Here is a 27596-nt window from a genome sequence, read left to right on the forward strand (position 1 = left end):
ATAAAGTAGCACTGTAAGCAGTGAATTAGGCTGGAGTAAGGTATTTGTTTATTGTACACCCAGAGATTTGACCTGGTTATGGCTTGCTACGATTCTGGGATATATAACTGCTTTAACTGATTGAATACAAGTATGTAATTGGTTAATTTGTGTAGCAATCTTGAGACTGCACCACCAGCCATCCGAAACATTACCAAGCTGTCAAAAGTTCAGTTTGTGATTTGGTTGACAAGTGTGTTTTGGACATTGCCGCAAAAGTATAGCACAACAGTGCCACCCAGCGGCAGATATATTACAATGCAGCACTAGATTTTAATTAAAATAACCAACCATACAATGTGGGTAAGGTAACACATTGGTATTTGAAAGAGGCAGGGCTGCATTATTTGTTGACTGCAACTATTTAATGATTGTGTATCCCAAACAAAGTCTGGGTCACCACTGTGGAGAGGTGGTTAGTGGTTTAAATCCTCCATCGCTCCTACAAACACAAGGTGGGGAGGGTAATATCTCAGTGTCACTGCACTAGTGACTCCTACACGTTGGTTCATTAGGCCCTAATGATTAGGGCACCTATTCAGTGGGATGTGAGCAGCATTGGATACACAATACATAAACTCAGTAATTGGAATAACTCTTAACTAAATTGGGAGAAAAGGAAAATGGAAAAAGTGGTTTAGTTGTGGCTACCTTTAATCATAAATACAGTATCAGTTGTTTTATAACAGTAACAAAAGGGGATTTTACAAATATCAAAATCTTTATCAGTGAGTTTGGAGGCAGCCTCTGCCAGCCTTCTTTGACAGTCTGTACGGGTCTTTTTGTCTGTTTGTTCATGACAACAGAGAATTGGTGATGTTCATGACCTGGGAGAGGACACTGCTGTCAGACTAAACTAGGAGTTCCAACAAATGCACTGATCAATTTCTTAATGCCCTGCTTCAGCCTCTGCTGATGGCACTGTCCCTTCTCCGTTTTGTCCCCGTCTGAATGTCAGAAACATCCCACTTCCCAGGTGTCTTTGAAAGCCACAGCCTGAGTGGCTACAGGTACATGCCATTGATGAGGTAATCAGATTCCTCTGTGGTGAGGGGGCGGGTCTTCTTAATCTTGTGACGAACAAGCCTCATACGGCAGCCAATCATGAGCAGTAGCAGAGATGTGATGATCAGGCCAAAGGCTAATGGGAGGATTGCACCTGCATGAAACAAATGAGGTAGCAATGACAATGAAAAGTCTTTCTCCAACAACATAAATTCTGTCCAGGTATTTTATAATACAAAGCATGGTACCAGGAGAGGATGAAAAGAAAATAACATAAAATCCAACTGTTGTACTGTTTGATGACATCATGAAAAACATGTTTACTGTAATATAGATAAGCAACAGTTAATTATTCTTTATTAAGTAGGAACACTTTTCACATTGAAACTCACCTGACTCGGGCACAGGGTGTCCTCCCTTTACTGGATATGGCTCGGAGATTGGGAGGTCGCTCTGTGGTTGGCTCTGTGAGATGGCACCTTTAGGGGCAGCCACTATAAAGATAGACAAACGAAACCTTGATTATAGTCTAGCATTTCACTGAAGCTACTGTATTTAGCTTCAGCCTATGCTTAACAGCAGTTGAATTGCTTGTGTGGGTCTGTTATTTACCTGTGTCTGTTATCTACCTGTCTGTCTGTAATTTAACTGCTATTTACCTGTGTCTGTCTGTTATTCACCTGTGTCGTTCTGTTATCTACCTGCTATTTACCTGCTATTTACCTGTGTCTGTCTGTTATTCAATTGTGTCAGTCTGTAATTTACCTGCTATTTACCTGTGTCTGTTATATACCTGTATGCCTGTAATTTACCTGCTATTTACCTGTGTCTGTTATATACCTGTCTGCCTGTAATTTACCTGCTATTTACCTGTGTCTGTTATATACCTGTCTGCCTGTAATTTACCTGCTATTTACCTGTGTCTGCCTGTAATTTACCTACTATTCACCTGTGTCTGTCTGTTATCTACCTGCTATTTACCTGTGTCAGACTGTTATTTACCTGTGTCTGTTATCTACCTGCTATTTACCTGTGTCTGTTATCTACCTGTCTGCCTGTAATTTACCTGCTATTCACCTGTGTCTGTCTGTAATATACCTGCTATTTACCTGTGTCTGGCTGTTATTCACCTGTGTCTGTCTGTTATCTACCTGCTATTTACCTGTGTCTGTCTGTTATTCAATTGTGTCAGTCTGTAATTTACCTGCTATTTACCTGTGTCTGTTATCTACCTGTCTGCCTGTAATTTACCTGCTATTCACCTGTGTCTGTCTGTCATTCACCTGCTATTCACCTGTGTCTGTCTGTTATCTACCTGTCGGTCTGTTACTTACACACCTGTGTTGGTCTATTATTTATACATCTGTGTCAGCTCATTATTTACCTGTGTCAGTCTGTTTGGTAGTGGTAGGGGCCACGGTTGCTGGGTTTAAAGCAGGACCTAAATACAAAAATCACTCTTATTATTAAAATCTCATCTGTCATTTTCACTGTGATGGAAAAAACATTTACGTCAGGAAGAGGAGGAGGAGATGAAGAAGAAGATACTTACTCTTTTCAATGCATTCACTGACACAGTCTGCTTCTTGTAGGAAGTTGTTATGATTACCCTGGCAACCTCCAAACAGGAAGTGTTTGCATTCTCCAGCGTCTTGATCGTAGTACCAGCGTGGAAATGTCCCTTTACAGGCCCCTACCACAGGGGGGGCCACACAGGGGTCTATTGGGACAAAGCCAAGGGAGACAGCAGTGGCTTTTAGACAGAGAATATAGAATCTACTTACATTATGCAGATTACATTACAGTATTTAAATGATACTCTTATCCAGAGTGACCTACAATAATACAGCAACTGTAAATTATTCCAACCTTCAATTGAGACTATCATTACAAGCGACCAACTGGACAGCAGTGAAAGGGTCATAGCCAGAGTGAACAGAGGATATGACACTGCCATGGAATCATTAACCACTTAAACTCTCTATACTTAGTCAACAAATACTTAGTTGACCGGGGTCAACCACTTGGACCACTTATTTTTTCTCCACTCTACACAAAATGGCTTTTCCGAAAATAGCCGAAGCTCACAGCGAATTGCAAAGCAAGACGTTGACCGGTGGCGGTGACCGGTCCCCCCGGAATAGGTTTAAAAGCCGAATTTATACACAGTCGTACAACTAAGCATAAATTAAGTATTGTCAGTCAGTGTTCCTAGATTTGTCTTTGACTGAAACTTTGCATGTTTTTTTTGTAAAACTGCATTTCCGTGATTCTTTCCAACTTTCACCAACATCTAGTTAAGGGAAAATACAAATGATGTCACAATCCTATGTTACGGATCTCAACTTCCCATGCCTTTGGAGATTAGACATTAGAATTCACCAAGTGAGAAAAAGGAGACTTATGGGAGCACACCTTGGCTGAGTAAGCCCTGTGGTAGAGTGGCGATGGGGATGGAGGTACAGTGGTGTGGGTGGCATTCCGTCTTAGCCTAATGCAGGGATCGGATGGCAGGGGGACAGAGGCGCTTTGTCTCCATACTCAGGGGGTATGTGGGGATAGAGCTGCATTCCCATGGCAGTTCTGTGTTCTGGCCTGGGACAGTGGCCCTCTGGCACACACCTTGCCTTGCAGCACAGCACTGTGACTCACTGGCTGCCTGCAGGGCTTCCATCTGCCCCATTGCTAAAGCACGAGAAAAAAAAGACTGCTTTCTTAAACCAGAAAACTGCACCCGTTGAACCCCAGTGATAGAGGACCGTATAGTGCAAAGTGGTTTTATAAATTTGACAGTGGGCAATGGCAAACATAGCATACAGAGTGTGTCCGGGTATTACAAACTGAAAAGCAGTGAGAGACAAAATAAATCTGTTTTGGTGAGTACAGTCTGCAATCCACACTTTCATCACATCCCGCCTTGACTATTGCAACAGTATCCTCCATGATGGCACCACCTCCAAAGTCCTCAATTAACTTCAATATGTCCAGAACTCAGCTGCCCGCCTGGCGCCTGCTCACCAGTACCCGTTTCACAGAGACCAAATTACACCAGCCCTCCTTCACTGGCTGCCAGTCAAACAAAGAATCCACTTCAAAATACTATTAAACATCTACAAAGCACTAAACAATCTGGCTCCCTCCCTACCTCTGTGATCTCCTCAAGCGTTATGTCCCCTCCCACCCCCTTCAGGTCTAGTGACGCAAACCTCCTGAAATTACCGTACCTGGGGCGATAGTGCTTTTGCCTTTTCTGCCGCAACCCTTTGGAATGCACTACCCAAAACTCCAGATGATGCCCCCAGTGCCCCTCCAAACCTTCAAAATCGTCCTCAAAACCCTTCTCTTCAATATTGCTTTCCCTAGCTAACTCATTCCACTGTTTTTATTGATTTTTATTCCTTAGCCTTAGTGTACCCCCCTCCCCCCTTACTTTTCCCCTCTTGCCCCCCATGTAAAGCGTCTTTGGGTACTTAGAAAAGCGCTATATAAATTTGAGATATTATTATTATTTTCCTTCCCTTACTCCCCCCAACCCACCACTGAAAATAACAAATGTATTTAATGACAGCGGGGTGCGGGCAGAGTGGGCATTGAAAATAGATGCAGTAATGCAGTGTAGTTCAAATTATGAACAGCTCCGCTGCGATTGCAGGAAGAAAAACAAAGCTTACAATAGCTTCACCCCAAAAAGGTTTCAGCGATGCAACAAACAACAGTACCATGATTGACTGGGTCGTGGTCCTCCTGTGGACTGGGACTTTGTGGGTGGGCAGGTGGTGGGGGAGCGACCCTGGTCCTGTCTTGGGGGACAAAGGGAATATTCGGGGGTACAATGCTCTCCATGGTCTTGCTGGGCTCCTTCTGTAGCTGTTTGGAGCCATCCTCAACCTCCTCTGTCTGGGAAGACAAAGGCATGCTGGGATTGGCAGCATGGGTCACCGACTTCCTGTTGCCATCAACTGGAGAAAGCACAGAAGCTAAATGTTAACAAATTGGATTAGAACTGCACTTCCTAAAAAATGCATTCATCACCTCTAAGCTTTAACTGAGTGTTAATAAATAAAGGAAACCTATTTAAAGCCTGTGTTTTCAATATGTTTGATAAGAAATCAAATAGATATGGAAATATGAAATGACATGCAATTCATCATAATCTATAGAGGCAATATTATGTGCAGGTGAAATCTGTGTATGAGATGACTCATACGCACAGTGCTGGCAGAAGGCCTCATCCGAGCGGTCTGTACACTGCTGCTTCCCATCACAAGCGTAGGTGATGTCGATACAGCAACCATCGTCACACAGGAACTGGTAGCGCGAGCACCGGCCAGTACACACTGTACATTTACAACATAAGAGACAGCAGTCACACGATGTGTCCTGATGCAACACATTGTGTGCTTGCAGGTGCGATCAAAGATATCACACACTGGAGTGGTGAGAACCCAAAAGCAGGACAGACAGGCAGGTATAGTGTTCAAAACCAATGGTTGGGTGTTTTAATACAGGTTGTGACGGTTCCCTATATCATGATATATATTACTCTTAGGTTGTCTGGTTTTGGTATATGTTGTGTTTACCCTATAGTAACATGTTTATTTTATCCAAACGGGCTCGTCCGGGATGAGCCCCCATTTTGTTTGCAGTTTACCAAAGAAATATAATTTATTGATTAGCGAAAAATAAGTAATCAAACGATAAATCATGAATAAACAGATGAAGTGTGGAGATCAGTATTCAGTGGTGTAGTGCATGTATGCATGAGTGAAATATATGTGTGTGCGTGTTGTATGTATTAACAGAAATGTTGAAAAGTGTGCATGGTGGAAAAGGTGCAGGAGGCATAAAAACAGAACTGGGGAAGGACTGGGGAAGCAGGCATTTATAGGGTGTCGACACCCGGGCCCAGGTGCGAGCTGATCATCATTAGAAGCTCTGCTCCCCAATCCTATTGGATAAAAGAAACAGAGGTTACACAACATATACCAAAACCAGACAACCTAAGAGTAATATATATCATAATATAGGGAACCTTCACAAGGTGAACATCAAATTTGAAACCCTTCAGCACTATTGTCTTTCGGCAAAGAGAGCGGTACAGGGTCTACCGGTCATGTTTGCTCATTAAGTAGAGGAAAACAGTGAAAATAGCATCGCAATTTTTCATTACCTCTGGCTAATGGACCATGCAAATAATGTTTCTTTTAGTAATCTGAGATATTTCCCCCCCCCCCCATTCATGCAGATTTTCTATTGTGAAACCTAGAAACATACTAAATTTGCCTAAAATAGCCGATGCAAGAGGTACAGAATAGGTGCTTTGTGGTTCAGTACCTTCAGGCTGGTTTTCTGGCGCCAGCACGGTGACAGAGACATTGTCTGAGCTCTTCTGTCCCGTGGTGTCGCTGACAGTCATCTGGAAGGTGTAGACACCTCGCTGGAGACCACTTATCTTCAGAAGCCCTGGATGGGTCACCTTCGGCAAGAAAGGGAACAACATTTCAAAATGAAGACACTGACAGCCCATGAGCAACCAGTACTTTTGTCAACGGTTAGGACGAGTGCTGTGGGGTTTTCTGGCGGTATACCATAATTATTCCCTGCGTGACATGCGCACATATAAGCTATACGCTCACACGTGGTCAATGAATCTGAAACGTTGCCATGGCAGATGTGAAGAGTTCTTGTCATACATGGGGACAGCTGCAGAATCTGGCCCAGGGTCCCTGGAGGGCCCTTGTTCACAGCCTATGCCCAAAGTTGGCCCTACAGGAGTAAGTAAGTAATTGGCTGCACCACCAGGCACCCGCAATGAAATAAATTCTGAATAGAGGGTATAATAATGATTAATTTCTACAGTTTGTATAATTTTCTTTTTCCATTTGATTTATAACTTTTTGATTATTGGATCATGACTTATTTTAGCAGGGAGCCAATTTATGGCTTCTCTTGTTTAACAATGATTGCATTTTGGAGTAGGGGGGGCGGGGCTGATGTGGGAATCCACACAGGTGGGTGAAGGTCAACATTTTCAACTCTCTGCCATATGTGTGATTTAAAATACAGATACAGCTGGAGCAAACAAACAGAGCCATGAAAACTAGACCAGGGAACATAGAAATACAAGACCAAGTACAATGAATGACAAAAGTCTGTGACTGTGACAAAATCTCTTTGCGTTGTGAGCTTGGATATGGGTTGCAAAATAGGGATTCTAGGGTCGGTTAGAACGGATAACTAAAGAACTACTGTAAAATCTGCTAAAATCCCAAATAATGTCACAACTTTCATAGGGAGTGAGTTGAGTGCTCAAATCAAATCAATTTGATTTGTATAGCACATTTAAAAACGACTCTCATCGTACCAAAGTGCTTCACAGGTCAAAGAAAACAATACGATAGTGCTGTTGTCCTTGAGGCAGGGTAGCTTATGACAAGCTGTTTCTTATCTCTAGCAGCATGTCCTTAGGCACTCTGGCCTCATGCCACCATGTTGAACTGCAAACATATACAAGCCCATTCACCATTTAGCCCCAGTGGACTTTATGATTATACTATCGTTCCATGTGTAAATCATCACTTTTCATCAGAACAAAAGCCCAGCAAGGCCAGCAGTAAATGCCTTATTATGCCCCAAACCTCAGAGACTGCTGTACTAATGAGATGATGTTCAATATAGCAAACGTTTATACAATTGGCTAATAATCAATTTGCTCGGATGGGCTAAGTCAAGAAGAGGGTCGTATTTGAACCAGGGCTTACAAGATATATGTGATCATAGTGCCTAGGCTATTATAACTAACATGGGGATCCACCAGACCTGGCTACTACAAAGTCAAATCCTCACTGTTGATTTATCCATTTGTAACCGGTCCTTGAGTGTACTGTACAGTACTCATTTAACCAAATGGTTATATTTGTACCATCTCAGAATTAAACTAACACTCCTTTTACAGTGTATACACTATATAGCAGAGGTGGGCAGATAACCCATGTCTTTTTGATCTACCGGTAGATCCGGATGGGCCTCTAAGTAGACCATTTTAATTTAATTATTGTCTCCACCTACCAATATGTCTGGTGACATCTACAGGTTATTCAATCTAGGGGCTCGAACAACAGAAAGTCCATGCCCACTTGCTTTGAAAACAAATCCTGATACGTCTCATTATGAAGAACCATTGGTTCCGCAATGCTGTTATTGTTTTTAAATCAACCTACATTTAATGTAGATGTCACAAGGCGTACTGGTAGGCAGAGATCAATGATATGGCTAGCTATGCGAGACTACTAGCCTTGGAAAAGGCCAAATATAGATCATTACATACCTGAAAAGACTGCTCATGCAGCCCATCCCTGCTATAATAATGAATGACTATAGATTACCTTCATGCTGATGTCTGGTTCTCCCTTGAGGAGAGCCCATAGATTACCTTCATGCTGATGTCTGGGTCTCCCTTGAGGAGAGCCCATTCGTAGCGGCTGATGCCATGGTCGTCCACGCTGTCTCGCCCATCCAGGACGGCCCAGTCCGTGGGCAGCTGGATCACCACATCCTGCCCAGCGTCACTGCGAGGAGGCTCGTCCAGATCTGTGACAAACAGCCACGTATTATGTCAAACATGCCTACAGCGTACTACAGAGTCCTCAATGTATAGAATAGATTTTTTTTGTTGATTGATTGTTTTTCTTTCCATCACAGGTGACACACCCCACTTTAGACATTTGCCTTTGCAGGATTTATTTATTTTGCTGCTGTGGTGACTCCTGGGTGTCATTAAAACCGGGAAGGCATCTGTGTAATTTTTGAGGGGCCCTCCTATGTTTGTGTGTACCCCATAGCGTTGATTTGATTGGCTGATTACCCCATAGCGGGGTAAAGACGGAAAAGTGAAGACGCAAATTGCGATTGGCCGGAATGTGATGATGTATGATGAGGGGGTGCTAGCTCCTCCTATGTCCAGCTTTTGGTGTATGTGCACAAACTTTGTCCTACACTAACATTAAATTCCCATTGACAATGAATGGACAATTTACGTCATAGTGTCTGATGATGTCATAATGTACATCATGATGATTTACGATGATAAGAGCGCCGCCGGATATTGTCAAATTTGCTGATGACTCTGTGATTGTTAGCCTTCTTGAAGACAATGAGGTACAGCATGGGCCAGTTGTCAATGACTTCATATCCTGGTGTGACAAGTCATTCTTACAGTTAAATGTGACCGAAACAAAATATATGATCATCAGCTTTTGAAGGACTCCTCCCAGTCCTGCTCCTACACTCATTAAGGGCACAGAAATTGAAGTTGTAGAGAGCTATAAATATTTGGGTGACGTTCTTGACAACAAACTTTGACTCTCATGTTGCCTCTACATCAAAAAAAGTCCAGCAGCGTCTTTTTTTTTGCTGAGGAAAATGCGTTATTTTAATGTCTCGTCTGTAATGATGACTCTTATCTATAGAAGTTTTATTGAATCTGTTCTCATGTTTTGTATGGTTGCCTGATACGGTAATCTGACCCTGGCAAACAAAGTGGCCACTAAGATGTCTGAGAGAACCCTCAGAAGCCCAACTCATAGAACTGTACAAGAGGCAGATGATTAAGAGAGCCTCCTCCCTCCTGGAGGTATCGGATCACCCACTTCAATCTGAGTTTGAACTGTTGCCCTCAGGTCGTCGGCTGAGGGTGCCCACTACAAAGACTAATCAGTTCAAACTATCCTTTCTCCCGGCTGCTTTTCAACTGCTGAACAGCAGATAGATAGCACTTTATTCATACTGCCCACTAATGCACTTTTGCTGACTTTGCTACTATTGAATGTCATGAATTCTCTGTCTCTAGTGCCCTGTTCTTAGATCTTATTCTTGTATTGAATGTTTTGTTGTGTGTTTTTTGAGTGGTGCAACCGCTCCAAGGAACAGCAATGTCCGTGTTAACCTATGTGTTGGTTCACCTATGTGACGTTAATGAGCACCATGACTATGAGTACCAGTAGGTGCGCTGTTGTGCCAGAAACAGAGAGAGACAGTGCTGCACTGTTGCCTGCTAATGAGAGAGAGAGAGAGAGAGAGACCTTGAACCTTGAACCCTCACTTCACACAGGTGTGATTTATTTTATTTCAGTGTTGGCTATTCAAAAATAGCAGATACACAATATAATATTCCTAGTTTGCCGCACCATGTCCAGCTGTTCCCTGAGGACAAAGAGTTAATAGGGCTGGGTTTAAAAACAAACAGATAAAGCCCACATCTGCCACTCCTCTCAGTGAACTAATCTAATTAGATCATTAACATGATCTGCCTCTCAGAGGTCCTGTGTTGCTGGTAGGATCACTCTAATGAATGATCCTACCAGCTTGACCAGTCACAACACATCACATACAGAATAATAATGAAACCTTAGTTGTAAGATCATCTCAGAAAGTGTGAGGAAGGAGATATAGCATGACTTTGACATACAGAGCATGCAAGAGAGACAGACATGCTTAAAATGAAAAAGAACAACTTGTTCAGTTACATGACATCAGCGGTTTCTCAGAAGGATGAATCATGAATCATCCACATAAGTCCATCTATTAAGCTTAACAAGTAACGAGCAGGTTAAAATTGTAATTCATATTCAATGTTATTTCTAAGTTATAACTGTAGCCTTCACATTTTAATGAGTTGGGACTCAATGGTAGATAGGCTAATACTTTGACAGAAAAAGACTCGCTCACCGTATAAAAATAGAAGTAAAAGTTTTAGGAAAATATGTTTTATTTTATCATGCTCATAAAGTGTTCTGTGCTCAAAGTGCAATTAAAAAGCAAACGTTTGCTTTTTAATTGCACTTTGAGCACAGAACACTTTATGAGCATGATAAAATAAAATAAAATAAATAACATAGGGTATATGAATTGAATACACAGCACCTCAATGGAAATAAGCAATAGCCTTTTTTTCGTTATCCAATAGGGTAAAAGGGCGACTTCGTTGGTATTTATTTATATAAATCTATACCTCTGTGATTTTTGCAAACTGTTAATAAATTATTCAGTCAATCAGACGTGATTTATATGGTGGGGAAGACGGACAGTCACTGACCTTCCATGACGGTATCATCTTCTTCTCCCAAGGTGTCGTCAGGTGGTCTCCGGGCAGAGTTGACCGTGTTGCTCCTGGAGGAGGAGGAGGGGGACATGATGATGGGGACGTGTCCCGTCGCGTTGGAGGTCCGGCTGTAGGTGCTGAAGCCTGGCTGCGGTGCGAACGAGCAGACGTTCGTATTCCTGTACGTACAGTTGAACAGATAGCAGCTGAGGCCGTCGTCCGTGTGCCCGAGGCCGGCCTGGACCACCGCCACGGTGCAGTGCGGCTCGGAGCAGCAGGCGTGCAGACAGTCCTTCCAGCTGTACACCCTGCCGGGGGCCGACAGGAATGTGGCCCCCTGTTCGATGGAGGCCCTCGCCCGGATGATGCGCTCGCCGACGGCGCTGAAGTCGTCCAGGCAGACGTCCAGCGCATCACCTCCCCGGCTCGTGTACGCCTGGTCCTGCTGGAGCTGCTTGCGGAATTCCTCCAGCAGCTCCTCCACGCCCGATATTTTGGATTTTAAATCGGATATCTGGGAGGACCGGGCGTTGACGCTGCTCACCGTCACGCACAGCATCAGCACGACCGCCGTCAGTCGGTGATGGTGATGCTGAGACGCAGCCATGTTTACAGCCCTTCCCTCCGTTGTTCTCTGATGCTGCTGCAGCAACTGAAATAAGTCCTTCATATTCATATATCAATAATTCAATATTTCATTCTAAATCATGTCGAAATGAGACATTAGGCGGTGCGTTGTGCGGATGCGAGGTCCGGTGTTGCCATCATGGTGATGGTGATGTACGCTAGTCGTGGCGCTGTGTGTAGAACTCAACTCACTCAGCAGCAGCAGCATCGGGGCGGACCTCGGACGAACAGCTGCTTAGCAGAAAGAAACTACTGACGTCACGAATAGAATCACCTGTAGACCCCCCCCCCCCCCCACCCCTTATGTGTTTCAAATCTATTTTATTGTGAAGCGCACAGGATACAGAGAGTTCTTCTTTCATATGCATCTTCTCTTGTTGCTTCCAGAGCTGATCCATCAGCGCTGCTCAGAGGTCAGGTGTTAAGAGAAGCCTCAGCAGCCCTAGACACAGTATGCTAAAAGCATAGGGCTAAAACAAGCAAAGCCTCACAGCCAGAGACGAAATGTTTTTATAATCGTCATGGGGGCCCGCCCAACCGATCCCCCCCCCCCCCCCCCCCATGGTTTGTCTGGCCTTTTGTGCAGCTTAAAAAATGCGAGTATTGTCTTGTTAAAATGTTTATTTCACAATTTCAAAAATGTAATAGTTTGTTTTACACAATAAAGCACACATATTTTTCATCGACAATAAGACATAGCTTACACTGACCTTTTTTATTACATAATTGTCTTTCTTAAATAATAAAAAAAACTCTTGTTGGTTTCATATTAAATTCATCTTCAATTCATTTTTTCAATGAAACATTTACATCCAATTACATCATTTGCACTGGAAGGACCATTATGTACAAAATCTGTATGAGACTAAGATGACTTATATCCAAGTTTACTAAGTCGTCTGCTATAAACTGTGACATTAAAAAATACAATACCATACAAATCCTATTTCAAATTTAGTAAAAGTTTCCAACAATGGCCAATTCAATGAAATTACAGAGATGTTTACTATTCTACTTGGAAAAGACATCACTGAAAACAGTCACTGTTAATTACAACACAAATTATATACATGTCATGGATAAAAAAAAAGTAAAAAAAAAAGAATCATAGTATTAAAAAAGAAAGATGCAAACCAATGCAAAACAAAAACAAAACAAAACATGGAAAGTCAACAAAAAAGGGAACATATTTCGGCATGCAGTGATGTCCTTTAGAATAGAATAATCATGAAAAAACACAAAAAACCCCATTTAAATAAAGTAGTGATTATGAAACGGCTGACACGATAATGTTAATGCCGTTGTAAGGACACATCTTTCAAAACCATCCATGGAACGTACTGTAGCAGTTTGACTCTCAGGCTTGTATTGGTCAGTCCTCCACTTTTGTAAACATAATGATAAAGCCGCGTCAGCACAAGAGACATTTCAACAACCATTAATCTGCAAAACATCTCAGTTATTTACAATAGTAGGCTTGAATATTCCTCTGGTAGAGGCCTACACAATGAGTAGGCACTCATTCTGTTGCTGTGCCTGTGCCACGCTCATGGCAATATTAGTGGCACTTATATAATATAATATTGTTGCTTTCAACGTGACCTAATTTCAATCAAGTTGTCCGTTTCAGAACGACACGACTGATAAGATCGGATTTGGGGATTGACAGCGCGTGCAAAGTCAACTTTACACAGTAAATTCCTGTTAATTTATCGATTTGTAACTCAAGAGTGTATACGTGTAACCAAATGGACCCTTAATAACCTCACCATTCGCCAGAAGTTTTGGGTGAAGAGAAAAAAGTAGTCTAAGTAGAGGGTTAATGTGTTTAAGGGTCCATTTAGTTACATTTGTTCACCCTGAGTTATATCAAACACTCAGGATTTTACAGTGCAGGCTTGACAATCATTGGTCCATTACCCCCCCACTTCCATTGTCTTGGTCTAATAAATACTGAGGTAAAAAGTGCGGCGGTGAGAAAATACTGAGCTGTCGGCATAAAGGCCCGGCTTGCGTGGTTGTCTCCACTAAAAGGCCTCAGGTTGGCTTCTGCCTGTAGTCTGCAATGGCCTTCCAGAGCTTACACAAGATCCCACCCCTGAGAGAGAGACAGACAGACTTTACTAATAATACCAATACACATGACATTTTACAATTTATACTGTTTTTGGCAGAGTCTGAGAATCGTTATATTTTATACAATACGCTACAATTTCAACCCCCGACATTAAGTAAAAAGGCATATCTGTAAATAAAAACTTTCTACACATCACATCATCTGTTAATAGTTTTGATGAGGTAAACATACCTTAATCTTAAAGTCTTCAGATCATCTCTTGTCACATAATGGAGGATGTCATCCAACGTGTACTGCTCCATCACTATCTACAGAAACACATTTGGATTGGAAGAAAGAGAACTCAGTAGAAGGTACAATACTCCAGTAGATGGTGCTATAGCCATAGTTTGACATTACTAAAGAGTTTTAGCAGCTAAACATCAGTTGTATGTATGTGTATGCGAAGGAAAATCTCTGTCACATTATGATGGCTCTCCTTAATGATTAAGGAGAGCCATCATAATGTGACAGCGAAGCAAGCAAGTCTCTTGATACGCAATACCACAAAGACTAATGAAAAAGGACTGGAATTAAGCTACCAAATCGCAGAGATGTTGGCAAAGAATAAATTGCCACATACATTGGCAGAAACAATAATAGCCAGTTCATTCAAATTAGCGGGAGGTGTGGGCTTGCTGCCACCAGATGCTGCAAAGGAATTAGCTAATGTGCCGCTCTCTGTTCTTGTTTTTACAACTCCTTTTTTTTAAGTATTACTTTGCATTGACAAATTGAACATGTGTGTGGTATATTTTGTAAATGAGTTTTCAAAAATAAATTGATGAAACTGAGGCACTGTCTCTGTCCTTTTCTTTCTCTTTGAGTTATTTGAGTGCTGTCATGTGTGTTTTTAAACGTATATTGGGTTCAAAGAAGTTTTACTCTGTCAAAAGTATAATGTGCTTGGTATCAAAGACGTTTTACTATATATTAAATATATATATTTATTATATTCTATATATTTATATATATATATAACCCCCCCCCCCCCCCCCCCCCCATATATATATATATATATATAACCCCCCCCCCCCCTAGGTGTTCCCCGAGATTTTTAGGCTATGAAAAGTGTTCCCTGGGACAAAAAAGGTTGGGAAACACTGCCTTAATCACACAAACACACTAATTACACACATGCATACAGTAACAGGAAAGCATCAAGTCGCAAGTCAGCAAGTCCTGTTGGCAGTCCCAGTGCTGGAGCTTATGGGTTCATCATGCACTCATTCCCTCCGCGCCTGCTAAGCTAACCAGCTTCACAGAAAATAACCAATATTGTATATGCTTGCTAAATAAACATCACATGAACTCTTTGGGTCTTTACCATATAATTTGTTGGTTTTGGTGAGTTTAAGGGCAGAGGATTATTGGGGTGTGGACTTGTTGACATAGCAAATAACATTTACCACACATGCAGATGGAGGCATCATAGGAAGCCTGGCATGCTTTATTAACCACTATGGCCCCCGAGCCACAATGTAGAGGAAATATACCTCCTGGCAACCAAGTATATGGGAGAAATGTGTCTTGTGTCAGATGTATTGACAATTCCTTTTAAGGGGCCACTGCGGCAGGGGTCCATGGAGTTTAATACGGATCATTGGAAGCTAAAACTGTCCAGAGAAGGTGAGAGAAAGGCGAGAGAAGGAACCTACTCTGTCTATAGAGTCCTCGTCGGCCCCATGGAGCCTGAGCCATCTGGTCAGTTCTGGGTGCTCCTGTGTGTCCGCGGGTTGGCTCCTCTGAGCAGCTGGATGGACTGAGGAGGAGGATGAGGTCGGCATGTCTGCCAGAACACAAGCACATTGAATCCACTGATACTTTTTGTGTTGCATGAAAGCTTGCAATTTATTTTCATTTTTGAAAAGTGTTAGCCAACACTAATATACAGAAGCTCAGCCCTTGGACCATTTTGTGAAATCTAAGTCAATTGTGAATGCCAACTTTGTGGAAAACAGAGACCTGGCAAAGCACAGCAAAGTAGGGTGGATTTCTGCACAATGAATCAAGCTTTTTAGCTACTTGTTCTGTGTGATTTGCTGTAGGGATGGAACTGTTAATATTTCTGTGTGTCACTGCTGTACAATGAAGTATATTATAGTGCATAAGTGACTAATCAGATTAATCGATTTAGTCGATATTTTTCTTTTATGGTGATTCATTGATTTGTTTTTAAATTGTGCTTCTCAGTTATTCATTGAATTACCAATTTTTTTCCTGAAGTCTCCTTGTCATCTCTTTAAGAGCAAAGTTGCCAGAACATAATTTGAAGGAGCTCTGGTACAACCTAACAGTAAGCTATTGGGATAGTCTATTTTTTTTTTTTTTTTAAATAGAGGCAATTTCTTTGTCAAAATCAAGTGAGATAAGAGGACAGACCTATGGGCTCCGAGCGTAGCCTCAGTAGTTTGATCTCCTGTTCTCTCTCATCTAGGACCTGCTGTAAGATGGCCTGATATTCTCTCTCCCGCTCCAGCAACTGTTCCAGCAGTCTGGACACCCAAGGAAACATGGGACACAAACGGTTGAGGAGACAGTGGGTAAAAAGAGGATAATATGCTTCATTCACCTTAGATCTGATCAGTATACAGTAATTCCTGGTGCATTACAATGTTAAGTCAAGTTGAGTTAATGTTTGCTTACTTTGCTAATCAAGGAATGGGAAATATGCACAACAAAACTAATTTCACCCACATATTTACTTGATGTGCAAGATCCCTTTTTTCTCTACTTCTACAGCAAGTGAAGACAGTGTTCGAGATCCCTTTTTTCTTATTTGTCTCTAAAAAACTGTGATGTGACAATAAAGTGTATTGTGAAATTCTTCTAACCTGTTGGTCTCCAGCTTCATTCGGCCCAGCTCCATGCTGACGGAGCGCTGAGCCGCGTGCGACTCGTGCGAAACAGTGGAGCTGAGCGTGCTCACGCCGGAGGTCACCACGGTGTCGTTGTGGACGGCGGCGGGCACGGCTCGGCTGTGGTGGGCGGAGTTCCCCCGCAGATCGCCACTGTCGTCATCATCGTCCTCGTCCTCCTGATCGGCCGGGTCGCTCTCGGAGGCCAGGCTGAAATGGGGCCTCAGTTCTGAACACAGATACAGATCATGCAGATTTGAGCTATATATATATATATATATATATATATATATTAAAACGTATGTATATATACATACGTTTTCTGAACAGTGGTTCTCCAAAATACAAGCTCACATCACGTCAGCATTTAGAAAGAATGTTGAAAGTGTTTGAAACATTTTGAATAAATTGGACACATCTCTTCTCGGGGCAGTCCCTGGCACGAAACCTTTTCATAGGTCTGCGTGGCCAAAACAATGGCACAAAAAAGTTTGAGAACCACTGATTTAGAAAACATTCATAGACTCGGCCTCAGGTCTATTTTGGACATGTTCTAATAGGTAAACATTTGGCAAAAATAGGCAAATATTAGCTAAAAAATACAGCTGACAATGTATCATGTTGTGGGCTTGTAGATCTTCTATTTGCGGGTCCTCCTTGGCATGGAAAGGTTTGGGAACCCCAGGCCCAGTGGACTGTGTAAATCATGATCACAGGTATACCTGGCACCAGGATGGTGATGGCCGTCTGCACGGCCTTACGGATGATGTTATCCAGGGCGAACATCCAGTGAGGCTTGATGTTGTGGTTCCTCAGGACCTTGTTCACCTGGAGACGTAAGGAGGAGAGGGGGATGCACGTAGTAAACACAGAGGGAGAGCGCTGTTGATGAAGGGCTTATGAACGGTAAGTACAGTATGTGTGGTACATTCTGTATACTAACACTTTGCATACACACACAGGGCTGCATCTGCTGGGGCGGACGGGGAGGAATACATGCCTCTACTTTTGATCTCTGCTTCAGACTGAATTAAGTAGACTGACACGGTTGATATTTACAATTTACAATATTACAATATTGCATTTACATCTATCTGACCCTTTTTGTTTAATCTGGCTGTTATGCACTGTTGAGAAGCTTGAAGTATAATACTGTGGTAGATTGATTGAATACTTTAGTAGCTAGTCAGAAATGTAAACAGCACGATGTAGTCAGACATTAAGGATTAAAGGATATGTACAGTATTTCAATAACATCCTGAACCATGAGCCAGGCACCTCAAGCATAATTTATACTTTTTTTTGGCGCGCCACACGATGTGTGAAATAGGCTTACCGCCGGTAAATAATGGCGAGATAGATTCCCATGCATCAAGCAGATGCAATTTCTATTTTTGTTCAGTTTGATTTCATGCATCTTATGTGTAATACCATCACACACCTACACATGTTCCCGTGATTCAAAAGCTGTTGATTCTCTTCCTCTTTAATTTCATCTCATGCAATTCCAGCAGGAGGCATTGTTTGCTGCCCTTTGAAGATGGTTATGCAATACCTCTCCCAGGAAACAACAGCAGTCACTTGCTCCAGTGTCATTTCATGCGCATAGCTTTATGACCCGTTTACACGATGTGCAATTAGTCCTGATGGATTTCTCTTTTATTTGTACTTAAAGCCAGCCGAGGAAGCCTGATGTGGTTCTGGTTGACAGACCATAGTATACACAGTATGACTTCAATCATTCTTGTAAGTCCTCAGACTGCGAAAGACTGGTAACTGGTAATTGAACTGAGAGTATACACATTCATTTACAACTATGCAGTCACCTCTTGTCATACAGCGAGCGCTTAAGTGGCCTGGAGAAATTCACAAACATTGTACCCGGCTACAGAAAATAAATGGTAACTATTATACCGCAACCAAACATTTTAAAAGCAATAAAGTAAATATCATTTTAATATAGTAGAATCATTTTGGGAATAGGCAATAGCCAACAGTAGTTGTAAATTAACTTGTACTGTGTAATGTATTTACAGTATGTATAATATGGTGTGAGGGCATTAACTCACGGCGTCCTGGAAGCTGAACAGCACCACTTGGATCTGGCTGATGGCCGTGCTGTCGAAGTCCAGCTCCAGTTTGAGCTGAGACAGTGTGCTGGCGATGATCTTCCTGTCAGCCATGCGCACAAAGTCTGCCAGGCTCACCACCAGGGTTGAGATGTGTTGATGCCGCAGTCTGGTCTCCTCAGAGCCCTGGGGGCAGGCCGGACGGATAGATTGAGGGACAGCAGGGTGGACGGGAGTGATGGTTGGTGGGAAGGGAGATGAGGAGGAAAGGAGGGGTAGAGGTCATGAGAGATGTTATACATAATGCATGAAGGTTTGAGATTCCATGATACAGAAAGAAGTGTACTTGCTATCTAACTATCCATCCATCCATCCATCCATCTATCCATCCATCCATTAAACTTTAATGCAATACCAAACAGCTGGTCCTTGAAATGAAAACGTTTGAGAACCACTGATGTAGCACAGTATATGAAATAGTCTCACCTGTGTGAGAGCCTCCATAAGGTTGGCCACCACTTTTTCTCTGTCCTCGGTCAAAATGTGGTGCAGAGTGGCTCTCCTCTCACTGTCCTTCCTCAGCATGAAGAAGCCGTTGTCCTTCTCATCAGGAGATGGAGGGGCACTGTGGTCCTCGAAGTTCTCCACTGGAATGCTGGGTAGAGACAAACAACTCTGAACTCAGATCTTCAGATCTGTTTCACTTCAGTATTTACAGTTCTAATGTAAATAAATTGTCAGTCCTCTAAGGTCATGCCCGATGAAGGTCTGAACGACCGAAACGTTGCTAAATAAAAATGCTCTAAATGAAGACACTGTGCAGGATACTTTTCCCCCCACTCAATCCAATTATAAAACAATGATATGAACATTATATTATTGATAATAATTGATTGGGCCCTGATTAAGGCCTTGCATGGCAGTTGCCTTTTAATTAAATAAAGGCCATTCCTCTTTTTACCTTTGAGTGCCCGGATAGTCTGTTTGATCCTTTTATATATTTTTTACACTTTTAATCTCCTGTGAGCACCTGGTCACTCCTTGATTTTTCTGACATTATATAAACAATGTATACAAATACAGCAGTACACTGTTGAATACTTAAAAAAAGGTTATAAGAGTTTCCATGACAAAATGTTAACCTTTGGTCATACTGTACATACCTGAGGAAGAGCGAGCGTGGTCCCTTGACGTCTCTCTCGCTGTAGCACTTGGTGCTCGGCTTGAAGACGAAAGGGTTGGTGTTGAGCTCATTGTCGGGGGAGACGGAGCCGTACTCACTGCTGCTGCTGGTGTCCTCGACCACTACAGGGACCGGCAGTGAGACGCTGCGCAGGTATTCTACAAGAGCACACACGCACGCAATGTTTGCCTCTTTCTGATATCATTTGACAATTGGGCCAATGTTTGACCAACCCATGATAGTTTGTTGATTATTTTTAAAGATATTACTGGGGGCCTTTTTCTGCCTTTTATTGGTAGATTTACAGTAGGTTGACATGAAATGGTGAGAGAGATAGGGGGTGTTTTTATTTAGATTTTTTAGGCTTGCCTTTACGGACTGAATGCCCTCGCCCAGATTAGGAAGGGCCACCCTCTGTCCTTCTTAAATCTCCGAATTGATACTACCCACCTCTAGCCAACAGCAGACTTATCAGTATGCGAAGATCTCTGAAAGTCTGGCTATGCGAGATTAGTTAGATAGATGCCATGGCACAAACAAACTGATTTCACATGTCAAATCCTGTTCATTTAATCACTTATAAACCCTATACTTCAATGACCCCAGAGACTTGGTCCCGTCCTTTTATCCTGTACACGAAATCCATTTGTCAAAAATAGCCGATTTACAAGCTCACAACGTGTCTCACTGCGATTCATTGTGAGCTTCTAGCTCTGCTATTTTACAGGCAATACCCTGTAACCCGTCAGAAAAACTAGGGGACAATCAGGCAATGTGGTATGATAGCTTTACATTGCTCCACCGCACTCTATGACATTACATTAGGTCATGTGATGTGATATTTACTGTGTGAATTCATGGTTAGAGAGTTAAGCAAAAAACAAAACATAAAAAGAAAGAATCCTGAAGTATAAAAGCCGCCCCACAATACACTGTATTGTAGTTAAAAGTATTCTCTTGTCTTAAAGTGTAACTACTTTGTATATAGAGTCAAACAGGCCTGGGTAAACATATTCAAGTATTCAGAAAGTCATGGGGTACAGTGTCTATTTCAGGTTCTTGGAAAGGGCAGAGTCGTGCTTGGCAAGGTGGCCGCATACAAGACAAAAAAAATAAAAAATAAATATTGTAGCCTAGATACATCACAGCAGACTGTTGTTAGTTAGAGATGACACGTGTATGGAGGGCCCCCTCTAGTGGTGACTTATGAGGTAGAAACTCTGCAAGTCCAACTCACCTGAGCCAGGTGTCAGTGCTGTTGAAAGAACACACAAGCACAGTATATCTGTTAAGTCAGTCAGCACAGCGACACTTTGCTACAGAGCCTAATGTAAACGAAATCCAATATCCAACATATGACACATGTGACAGGTGAAAAAAAAGAAAGAAATCTGACATTTATAGAAAGATAAGTTCTGAGCCCGTCGATCCGCTATTTTCACTATTCGTCATACCACAAAGTATATATTTGCTGTCGGGCATAAACCTTGTATGCCCATGTTTTACATTTATTGTCTTTTTATTCCTTAAAGCCCCACTCAGTACTTTTCACTGTTTTAAAATAATAATAAAGAAGGAACGGTTTCCACCACACACAGCAGCGATATATACAATAATGTGCAGTCTGGGACGTCACACAACACAGTCTACTCTAAGCGATCATTTACCGGTGAAGCTGTTCTTGCCCTTCTTCTTGCGGCTGGTGACGGTGAGGAACTCGTCGGTGAGCAGGTCTGTGGCGGTGGCGCGTCTGTCTGGGTCGGGTTCGAAGCAGCGCAGGATGAAGGCCTTGGCCTCGAAAGACATGGACTCTGGGATCTCTGGGTGGATCTTAAACATGCCCACCTAGCAAAGCAGCACGCGTGGGCACACAGAGTCAGGAACTTTGTGCCATGAATAAAGACAAAATAAATATAGATGTGACCTAGCATCTATCTATATGACCTAGCAGCGCGCGCACGCACGCACGCACGCACACACACACACACACACACACATTTTGTATTTTATTTCAGTTATAGTTGATTTCATTAATATACAATTTGTGGTTTTTGAGTGGTGCAACCACCCCAAGGAGCAGCAATGTCCGTGTTCACCTATGTGTGGTTGGTTAACCTATGTGACGTTAATGAGCACCAGTATGAGTACCAGTAGGGGCGCTGTTGTGCCACTTGGTTCACACAGGTGTGATTCCTCGATTTTTACGTTGTATTTCAGACTTTTATATTTTATACATGAATGTTGAGTACTGGTGTTGTTGGTTTGTCCTGTATCTGTTCTGTAATTGTCATGTATCTGTTGTCTGTCCTGTCTTATGTACAAACTTCAATAAAAATACTTGAATAACTCAAATGGATATTTACTTTGAGTAGTGTACACCCCCCCCCCTTTCCCAAGGGTGTCCCCCTTTGTTTGACTGAAAGAACAGAGGAATTCCTGCCGTTGCTGCTGAGGAATGTTGACTTAAGGTTAGGAATGACATGACCCTCCCTTCAGGCATCCGCATTCCTCAGGGAAAGGACGGTCCAGGGGAGACTTTACATTTTGTTTTGTCTGTTTGGTAAATCTCAATGCATCAGTATGGTGTAGTATTGATTCTCATTGATTCTAAACCTTATTACCCCCAGTTATAAATTAGTTCATATGTTGATTTGATATGCCTAATATGCCACCAACCCCCATTTGATACGATTTTTATCGTTGGGACTCAGTATAATTCAACTAACATTTGTACACTGTCAGAATTACAGACCTGTAAGAGTTACCTAACTATTCCAAATTACAAACCTCTAAGAGCTCCTATCAATCATTTAGCTAGGGTGGGACCGCCTGGAACCTCCTCAATAACCCTTGGGGGATCTCCAGTCCTCACGTTGAGAACCACTGGTGTATGAAACAGCCGTACCCCATGTGACTCTGTCCTCACATGACTCCTAGCTCTGCCCCAGTTTCAGACAAATGTTTTTTGACCAACAGCCTAAAAGTAGGACACAAGCTGTTCTGACAGGGAAGGGGGGGGGGGTCGAAATAAACGGCCACCACATGAAAGGAATATTGTATTTCCCCATATACTATTTGGGTCTTGATGCATGCGTCAAGGACCTGGATCAAAAAGCCAGCAGAGAATTTCAGGGCGGGTGGTTTTCCATAAGGAACTGCCTTTTGGTAACAGGAGACGCCTAGGCATCTAAAATCTCACGCCATTTGTTTCATTGTATGGAAAATTCCATAGTCCGGGGGCTTTTTTGACTTGATCGTTGTAACTGTCCACAAACCACTTCTCAGAATTCTCAACGTTTCTTAATGGGCTGCATATGGCTAACAACAACAATATATTACATTTCTGCATGGAAAAACGGGTGTGTCAACATTTCTAAGGAAACAGACACGTGCACTACATAGGAACTGTGGGAAAAGACAACAGAGAGTGTGTACTGTATGACTTTTTGGTGGGTTCCAAGCATACATTTGTGTCTATAAGGTACAGTATGTGTCCGTGTATGATCTGAGTAATATGAATATGACCTGTTTTGTGTTCAAACAGATGACATCCATGCAGGCGGGGACAACAGCAGCCTGTGCCGACAGGTGCATGCAGTGTGATCCAAGGGCACTGCTTAATAGTGCTTATTATTACACACGTGGCAGCCTATAATAACCACTTAATCCCTATATACGTTGTTGATCGGAGTCCCGCCGTGGTCTATAGTTGGTCCCCTCCTATTTTCCCCTCTACACCAAATTGGCGAAAATAGCTGATCTACAAGCTCAAAAGGCATCACAAATATTTAGGCTGATTGATTGCCTAGTATGACATGCCCAGAATAGGGATGCTAGGGTTCATGTGGTTAAGCAGACAGTGGAAAAGTATGGACAACGAAGTGTACTGTATGGAGGGCGAAGGAGCCAACTGTGTGGGTGTATTCATAATTGGGTAGCTTGGCATGTCAGACCCACAACCAAACTTAAGTGCTTCATGCAAGCTACAGAGAAATGTATGTTAGTACTGTGATGTTTCTGGGTAAACATTAGAACGTTGGAGGAGGGTTTGGAAAATGATTCTCCCCCCACCACACCCGTATAGCACAGATCTTTATATATCCTCTTGCAAATAATATTTATATTCTAACACAGATGTGAGGGAAAATCAAGTATTAACCTGGGTCTAGTATTAGTAACATGGGTCCAAGTGGACCCTTTATGGGTCTGTATTTCTGAGTTAAATTAACACAGGGGATTTTACAGTGTAGAAGACAACGGTATCAGATCGGTACCAGAAATAAAGACAACGGTATCAAAAGGGGGTCCAGGGCCTGACGCACATCAAACTGGGGCTCCTTGAATAAAAAAGGTTGAGAATCACTGCTTTAGCATACAGTAGATGGCCTTTGTCCACTGACCTTGAACATAGCTGCCTGTGGTTCTCCTAGCTCATAGAAAGGCGGTTTCCCAGTAGCCATCTCTATGATGGTGCAGCCAAGAGACCAGATGTCTGCTGGTTTGCCATAGCCCCGGGGGCCCTTGTCTATAATCTCAGGGGCCATGTACTGCAGCGTGCCTGAGAGACAAAAACCCAGCAAAAAGGACAAAACAAATTGGACGCAGAAATAAAAGACAAGCATTGTACAACAACAACAACAGTGGCCAGGTCCTGTAATAATGAAATAGGAGTAAGGCATTGAGGTTAGCTGCACAAAAACACAACAACATTACGGCAAATTCCAAGTTGCTGCAGTTTCTCTGAGGTGATGACACACTTCTCATAAATGACCGACGGGGTTATAAGAGGTTTAACTTGGCCCCCGGCTTTGGTGGAGCAATGCTGCAGAGCCTCTCTCTGAGGTTGGGTAATGACAATATGGCACATAGCAACATTTGCAGGAGCTAGCTCTCTTGAAAGGGGTCCCTTGTTCTAATAATAGCACGCAGAAAATGCGGTATTTTAGAAGGGGGACTGTGTTCAAACTGCCGGTGACACAAACATACTGTAGTGTAGCAGCGGACCCCGCAGCCAGGCCTGTGCTATTAAAAGAACGAGGTGAAGCAGGCATATTTCCTGACAGGGCTCCAGGGTTCAGGATGACTACCTGTCTGTTCCAATCAGGTGGTCCCAAGAAACGGGCCGTCTTGAGCCGTGATTGGCCGCTGCCGTGCCAACATCACACGGCTTAAACTGGTCTTCTCAAGCTCAGTGCGAGCTCTCAACGTGCCAGGTGCTCTGAATAGGAGCGGCGGGCTATTCTCAGATGTATCGCTCACAGGCTAGTGAGCCGAGCCTGGATTTTGCTCCTACAAAATAGTAACGGCACAAACACACGTAAAACCCCATTTATACTTGTGTCCCTTGTGTCTGGCCCCAAATATAGCCGATGCATACGCTCACAACGTGCCACGCTGCGAAGCGTTGCAAGGTTGTAGATCAACTATTTACAGTGCAAGACACCGGCGCTTAACTAAGTATAAATCAGGTGTTAAGGGTTTCTATGGGAACGACCTCGGCATCAGCAGAAAGAAGGTTTCGGGACCAGAGTGTGAAGTAATCTCTTGTTCATCAACACCAATATGAAACATTCCAACCATGGAAATCTCACACACACGCAACACAAATTTGCATGCAAGGAAAGAAGAAGGCTAAGAATAGATATCAGATAATGAGTCAACCAGACTCCTTAAAAACCGAGCACCTACGGACGGCTGCAATTCGAAACTGGCCTATGATCAATTAAGTCTGAGCGTATATTTTTACGTCCCTAAATGTTCTGATTAATTGAAAATGGTGAACCCTGTTGTAAATAAGTGTAAAGCTTTATCATGGATTGTCCACAAAGTAACAGTTTTTGTATTGACTTTGTATTGGCTTTCGTTTGAAATCTGTAGTTGAGTCTGTTGAGAATGTAAAATTAAACCAAATGGACCAAACAGTGCTCGTTGCATAATTGCCATGAACACAATTTGAGCTCATCACAATTATTTTGAATAATTGCTAGAATTGTTAGAAAAGCTGGATGTAATGAATATAAATGTCATATTTCGATCATTATTTCCACATTGTTGTCCTTTTAATGTTTTCAGAATTGGTGGAAATCAGCAGATCTACAAGCTCACAACATGTAAAAGCATTCTGAGCTTGTAGATCAGCTATTTACGCTATTTGGCAAAATTGTAAAGTAAAAGTTAACGATTAGTAACTATGTATTTAGTATTCTTTGCCATAATACATTATTTGTTCTGATTATTGGTGCCGGTAATTGTGAGGCATTTCTTACAGTATATTTCAAGTAACAGGCTTACATACGATGACGGCCCTTCTTACCAGTAAAGGTCTCAGTGCAGGGGTTGATCCCTGCCAGCCTCTTGGATGTGCCAAAATCTGAAATCTTCAGGACACCGCTGTACGTATTGATGAGAACATTGTCACCCTGTAAATAACAACAGGCGTTCATGAGAACGGATAATAATCACTGTAATAATCACTGCACACAATCATCAAACTTAGTTGAGGTCAAGACCAAAGAATTAAATAAATGGTTAACATATATTTAAAAAATCACACCCGTGTGAAGTGAGGGGCGCTAATATATTAAACTAATTAAAGTATAACTCATGTTGATTAGGTGATGTAATAGCGATATAAAACAAACGGTGCAAACACAAACATTAAACGCCATTAACAATAAAGAGACAATATGGCGTAAACATTGAACTAAAGACAAACATTAAACCTGTGTATAGGAGTGGCTAGCGCCCCTCAAAAATATATAAAATGTGGAGATACAAAAGCTTCAGTCATTTCCTTCTCTAAATCTAAGGATTATGAGGTATATTCTGGAAGGCTGTAAATCAACAGATGCAGATAGCAGGTTATAACCCACCCTCAGTGGGATGACAGCCTCCCAACCAAAACAAAGTGATTAACATTTACGTGAATAGGCACTGCAGTCATTTATATGACAGCGTTGTTAAATCAGGCAGAAGTTGGAGCCGTGTGGCGTCCGCATAAAGAGTCTATTGACCCTAATGACTGGCTGTGATGGGAATGTAATCAGTGAGGTTTATTATGGCTCTTACATCTTACCTAACTAGCCACTTAAAGCCTATATACAGTACTTCACTGAGCGGAGTGCCCCTGGGGTTCTATAGTAGGCAGTGAGGCACCCTCATTCTTTCCCCTCTACACCAAATCATCTATTTGCCGAATATATTTTGGTGAATGTTCGGCGTTCGCCTCCCCAGAATAGGACCACTAGGGTTCAAAGCATGTGGCTATCTAAGCAGTAGCGTTTCCCCACAATACAATACATTTTATTATGATCAAGTGCAATATTCTTTTTTTTTTTTTTTTTTGCACAATGTTGTGTACTAGAACCATAACGTGGAATGAAACAGGACAGATGTGGAACCACACCTGAAATGAGTGAACTGAGCCCCCACATTTCAGAAGGTCACAGAGGAAGCACTGCTAACAATAAGGGGAAGCCATGACGACTGTCATGAATGTTGCCATAGAGCTGCAACATGCAGCCGTAATATGCAGCTGCAACATGCATCCGTAATTTGCAGCTGCCAACATGCATCCGTAATATGCAGCTGCAACATGCAG

The 27596-nt window shown here is 42.4% G+C and overlaps 2 protein-coding genes across 3 annotated transcripts in view; both read right to left on the minus strand.

Moving 5' to 3' along the window:
- Positions 1 to 259: 259 nt before the first annotated feature.
- Positions 260 to 11891, minus strand: lrp11 (low density lipoprotein receptor-related protein 11). Its single transcript, XM_083789644.1, has 9 exons — positions 11138 to 11891; positions 8477 to 8634; positions 6379 to 6520; positions 5256 to 5381; positions 4764 to 5003; positions 2597 to 2764; positions 2429 to 2485; positions 1437 to 1538; positions 260 to 1198 (listed from the first exon to the last, which is right to left on the minus strand). Exons 1-9 carry the CDS (start codon positions 11817 to 11819, stop codon positions 1044 to 1046), a joined length of 1830 nt encoding a protein of 609 aa, XP_083645770.1. The 5' UTR covers positions 11820 to 11891; the 3' UTR covers positions 260 to 1043.
- Positions 11892 to 12870: 979 nt separating this feature from the next.
- Positions 12871 to 27596, minus strand: part of map3k5 (mitogen-activated protein kinase kinase kinase 5) — a 68531-nt gene continuing 53805 nt past the window's right edge. Inside the window, exons 18-30 of one of the 2 annotated variants that reach the window (XM_083790861.1) lie at positions 26310 to 26415; positions 24397 to 24554; positions 21664 to 21790; positions 21234 to 21251; positions 19977 to 20154; positions 19300 to 19468; positions 18814 to 18999; positions 17467 to 17572; positions 16721 to 16973; positions 16269 to 16381; positions 15545 to 15675; positions 14079 to 14155; positions 12871 to 13868 (exon numbers count right to left, since the gene is read on the minus strand). In XM_083790861.1, coding sequence (XP_083646987.1) covers positions 13808 to 13868; positions 14079 to 14155; positions 15545 to 15675; positions 16269 to 16381; positions 16721 to 16973; positions 17467 to 17572; positions 18814 to 18999; positions 19300 to 19468; positions 19977 to 20154; positions 21234 to 21251; positions 21664 to 21790; positions 24397 to 24554; positions 26310 to 26415 — 1683 coding nt within the window. In that variant the 3' untranslated portion in view covers positions 12871 to 13807. Of the gene's footprint in view, positions 13869 to 14078; positions 14156 to 15544; positions 15676 to 16268; positions 16382 to 16720; positions 16974 to 17466; positions 17573 to 18813; positions 19000 to 19299; positions 19469 to 19976; positions 20155 to 21233; positions 21252 to 21663; positions 21842 to 24396; positions 24555 to 26309; positions 26416 to 27596 lie in introns of both variants that reach the window. The other variant, XM_083790860.1, reaches the window with a different exon arrangement.

The sequence above is a fragment of the Protomyctophum parallelum genome, assembly GCF_964188405.1.
Source record: "Protomyctophum parallelum genome assembly, chromosome: 19".
In the NCBI taxonomy this organism is placed as follows: domain Eukaryota; kingdom Metazoa; phylum Chordata; class Actinopteri; order Myctophiformes; family Myctophidae; genus Protomyctophum; species Protomyctophum parallelum.

Bases quoted from the DNA above. Each gene is read 5' to 3' on its own strand.
- lrp11 (XM_083789644.1), bottom strand. From the start codon at position 11,819: ATGAATATGAAGGACTTATTTCAGTTGCTGCAGCAGCATCAGAGAACA. The intron at 6,521-8,476 runs GTAATCTATGGG...TTCTTGCCGAAG, and splicing joins ACCCAGACATCAGCATGAAG to GTGACCCATCCAGGGCTTCT. The intron at 5,004-5,255 runs GTGCGTATGAGT...TGCTTTCTCCAG, and splicing joins TGAGGCCTTCTGCCAGCACT to TTGATGGCAACAGGAAGTCG.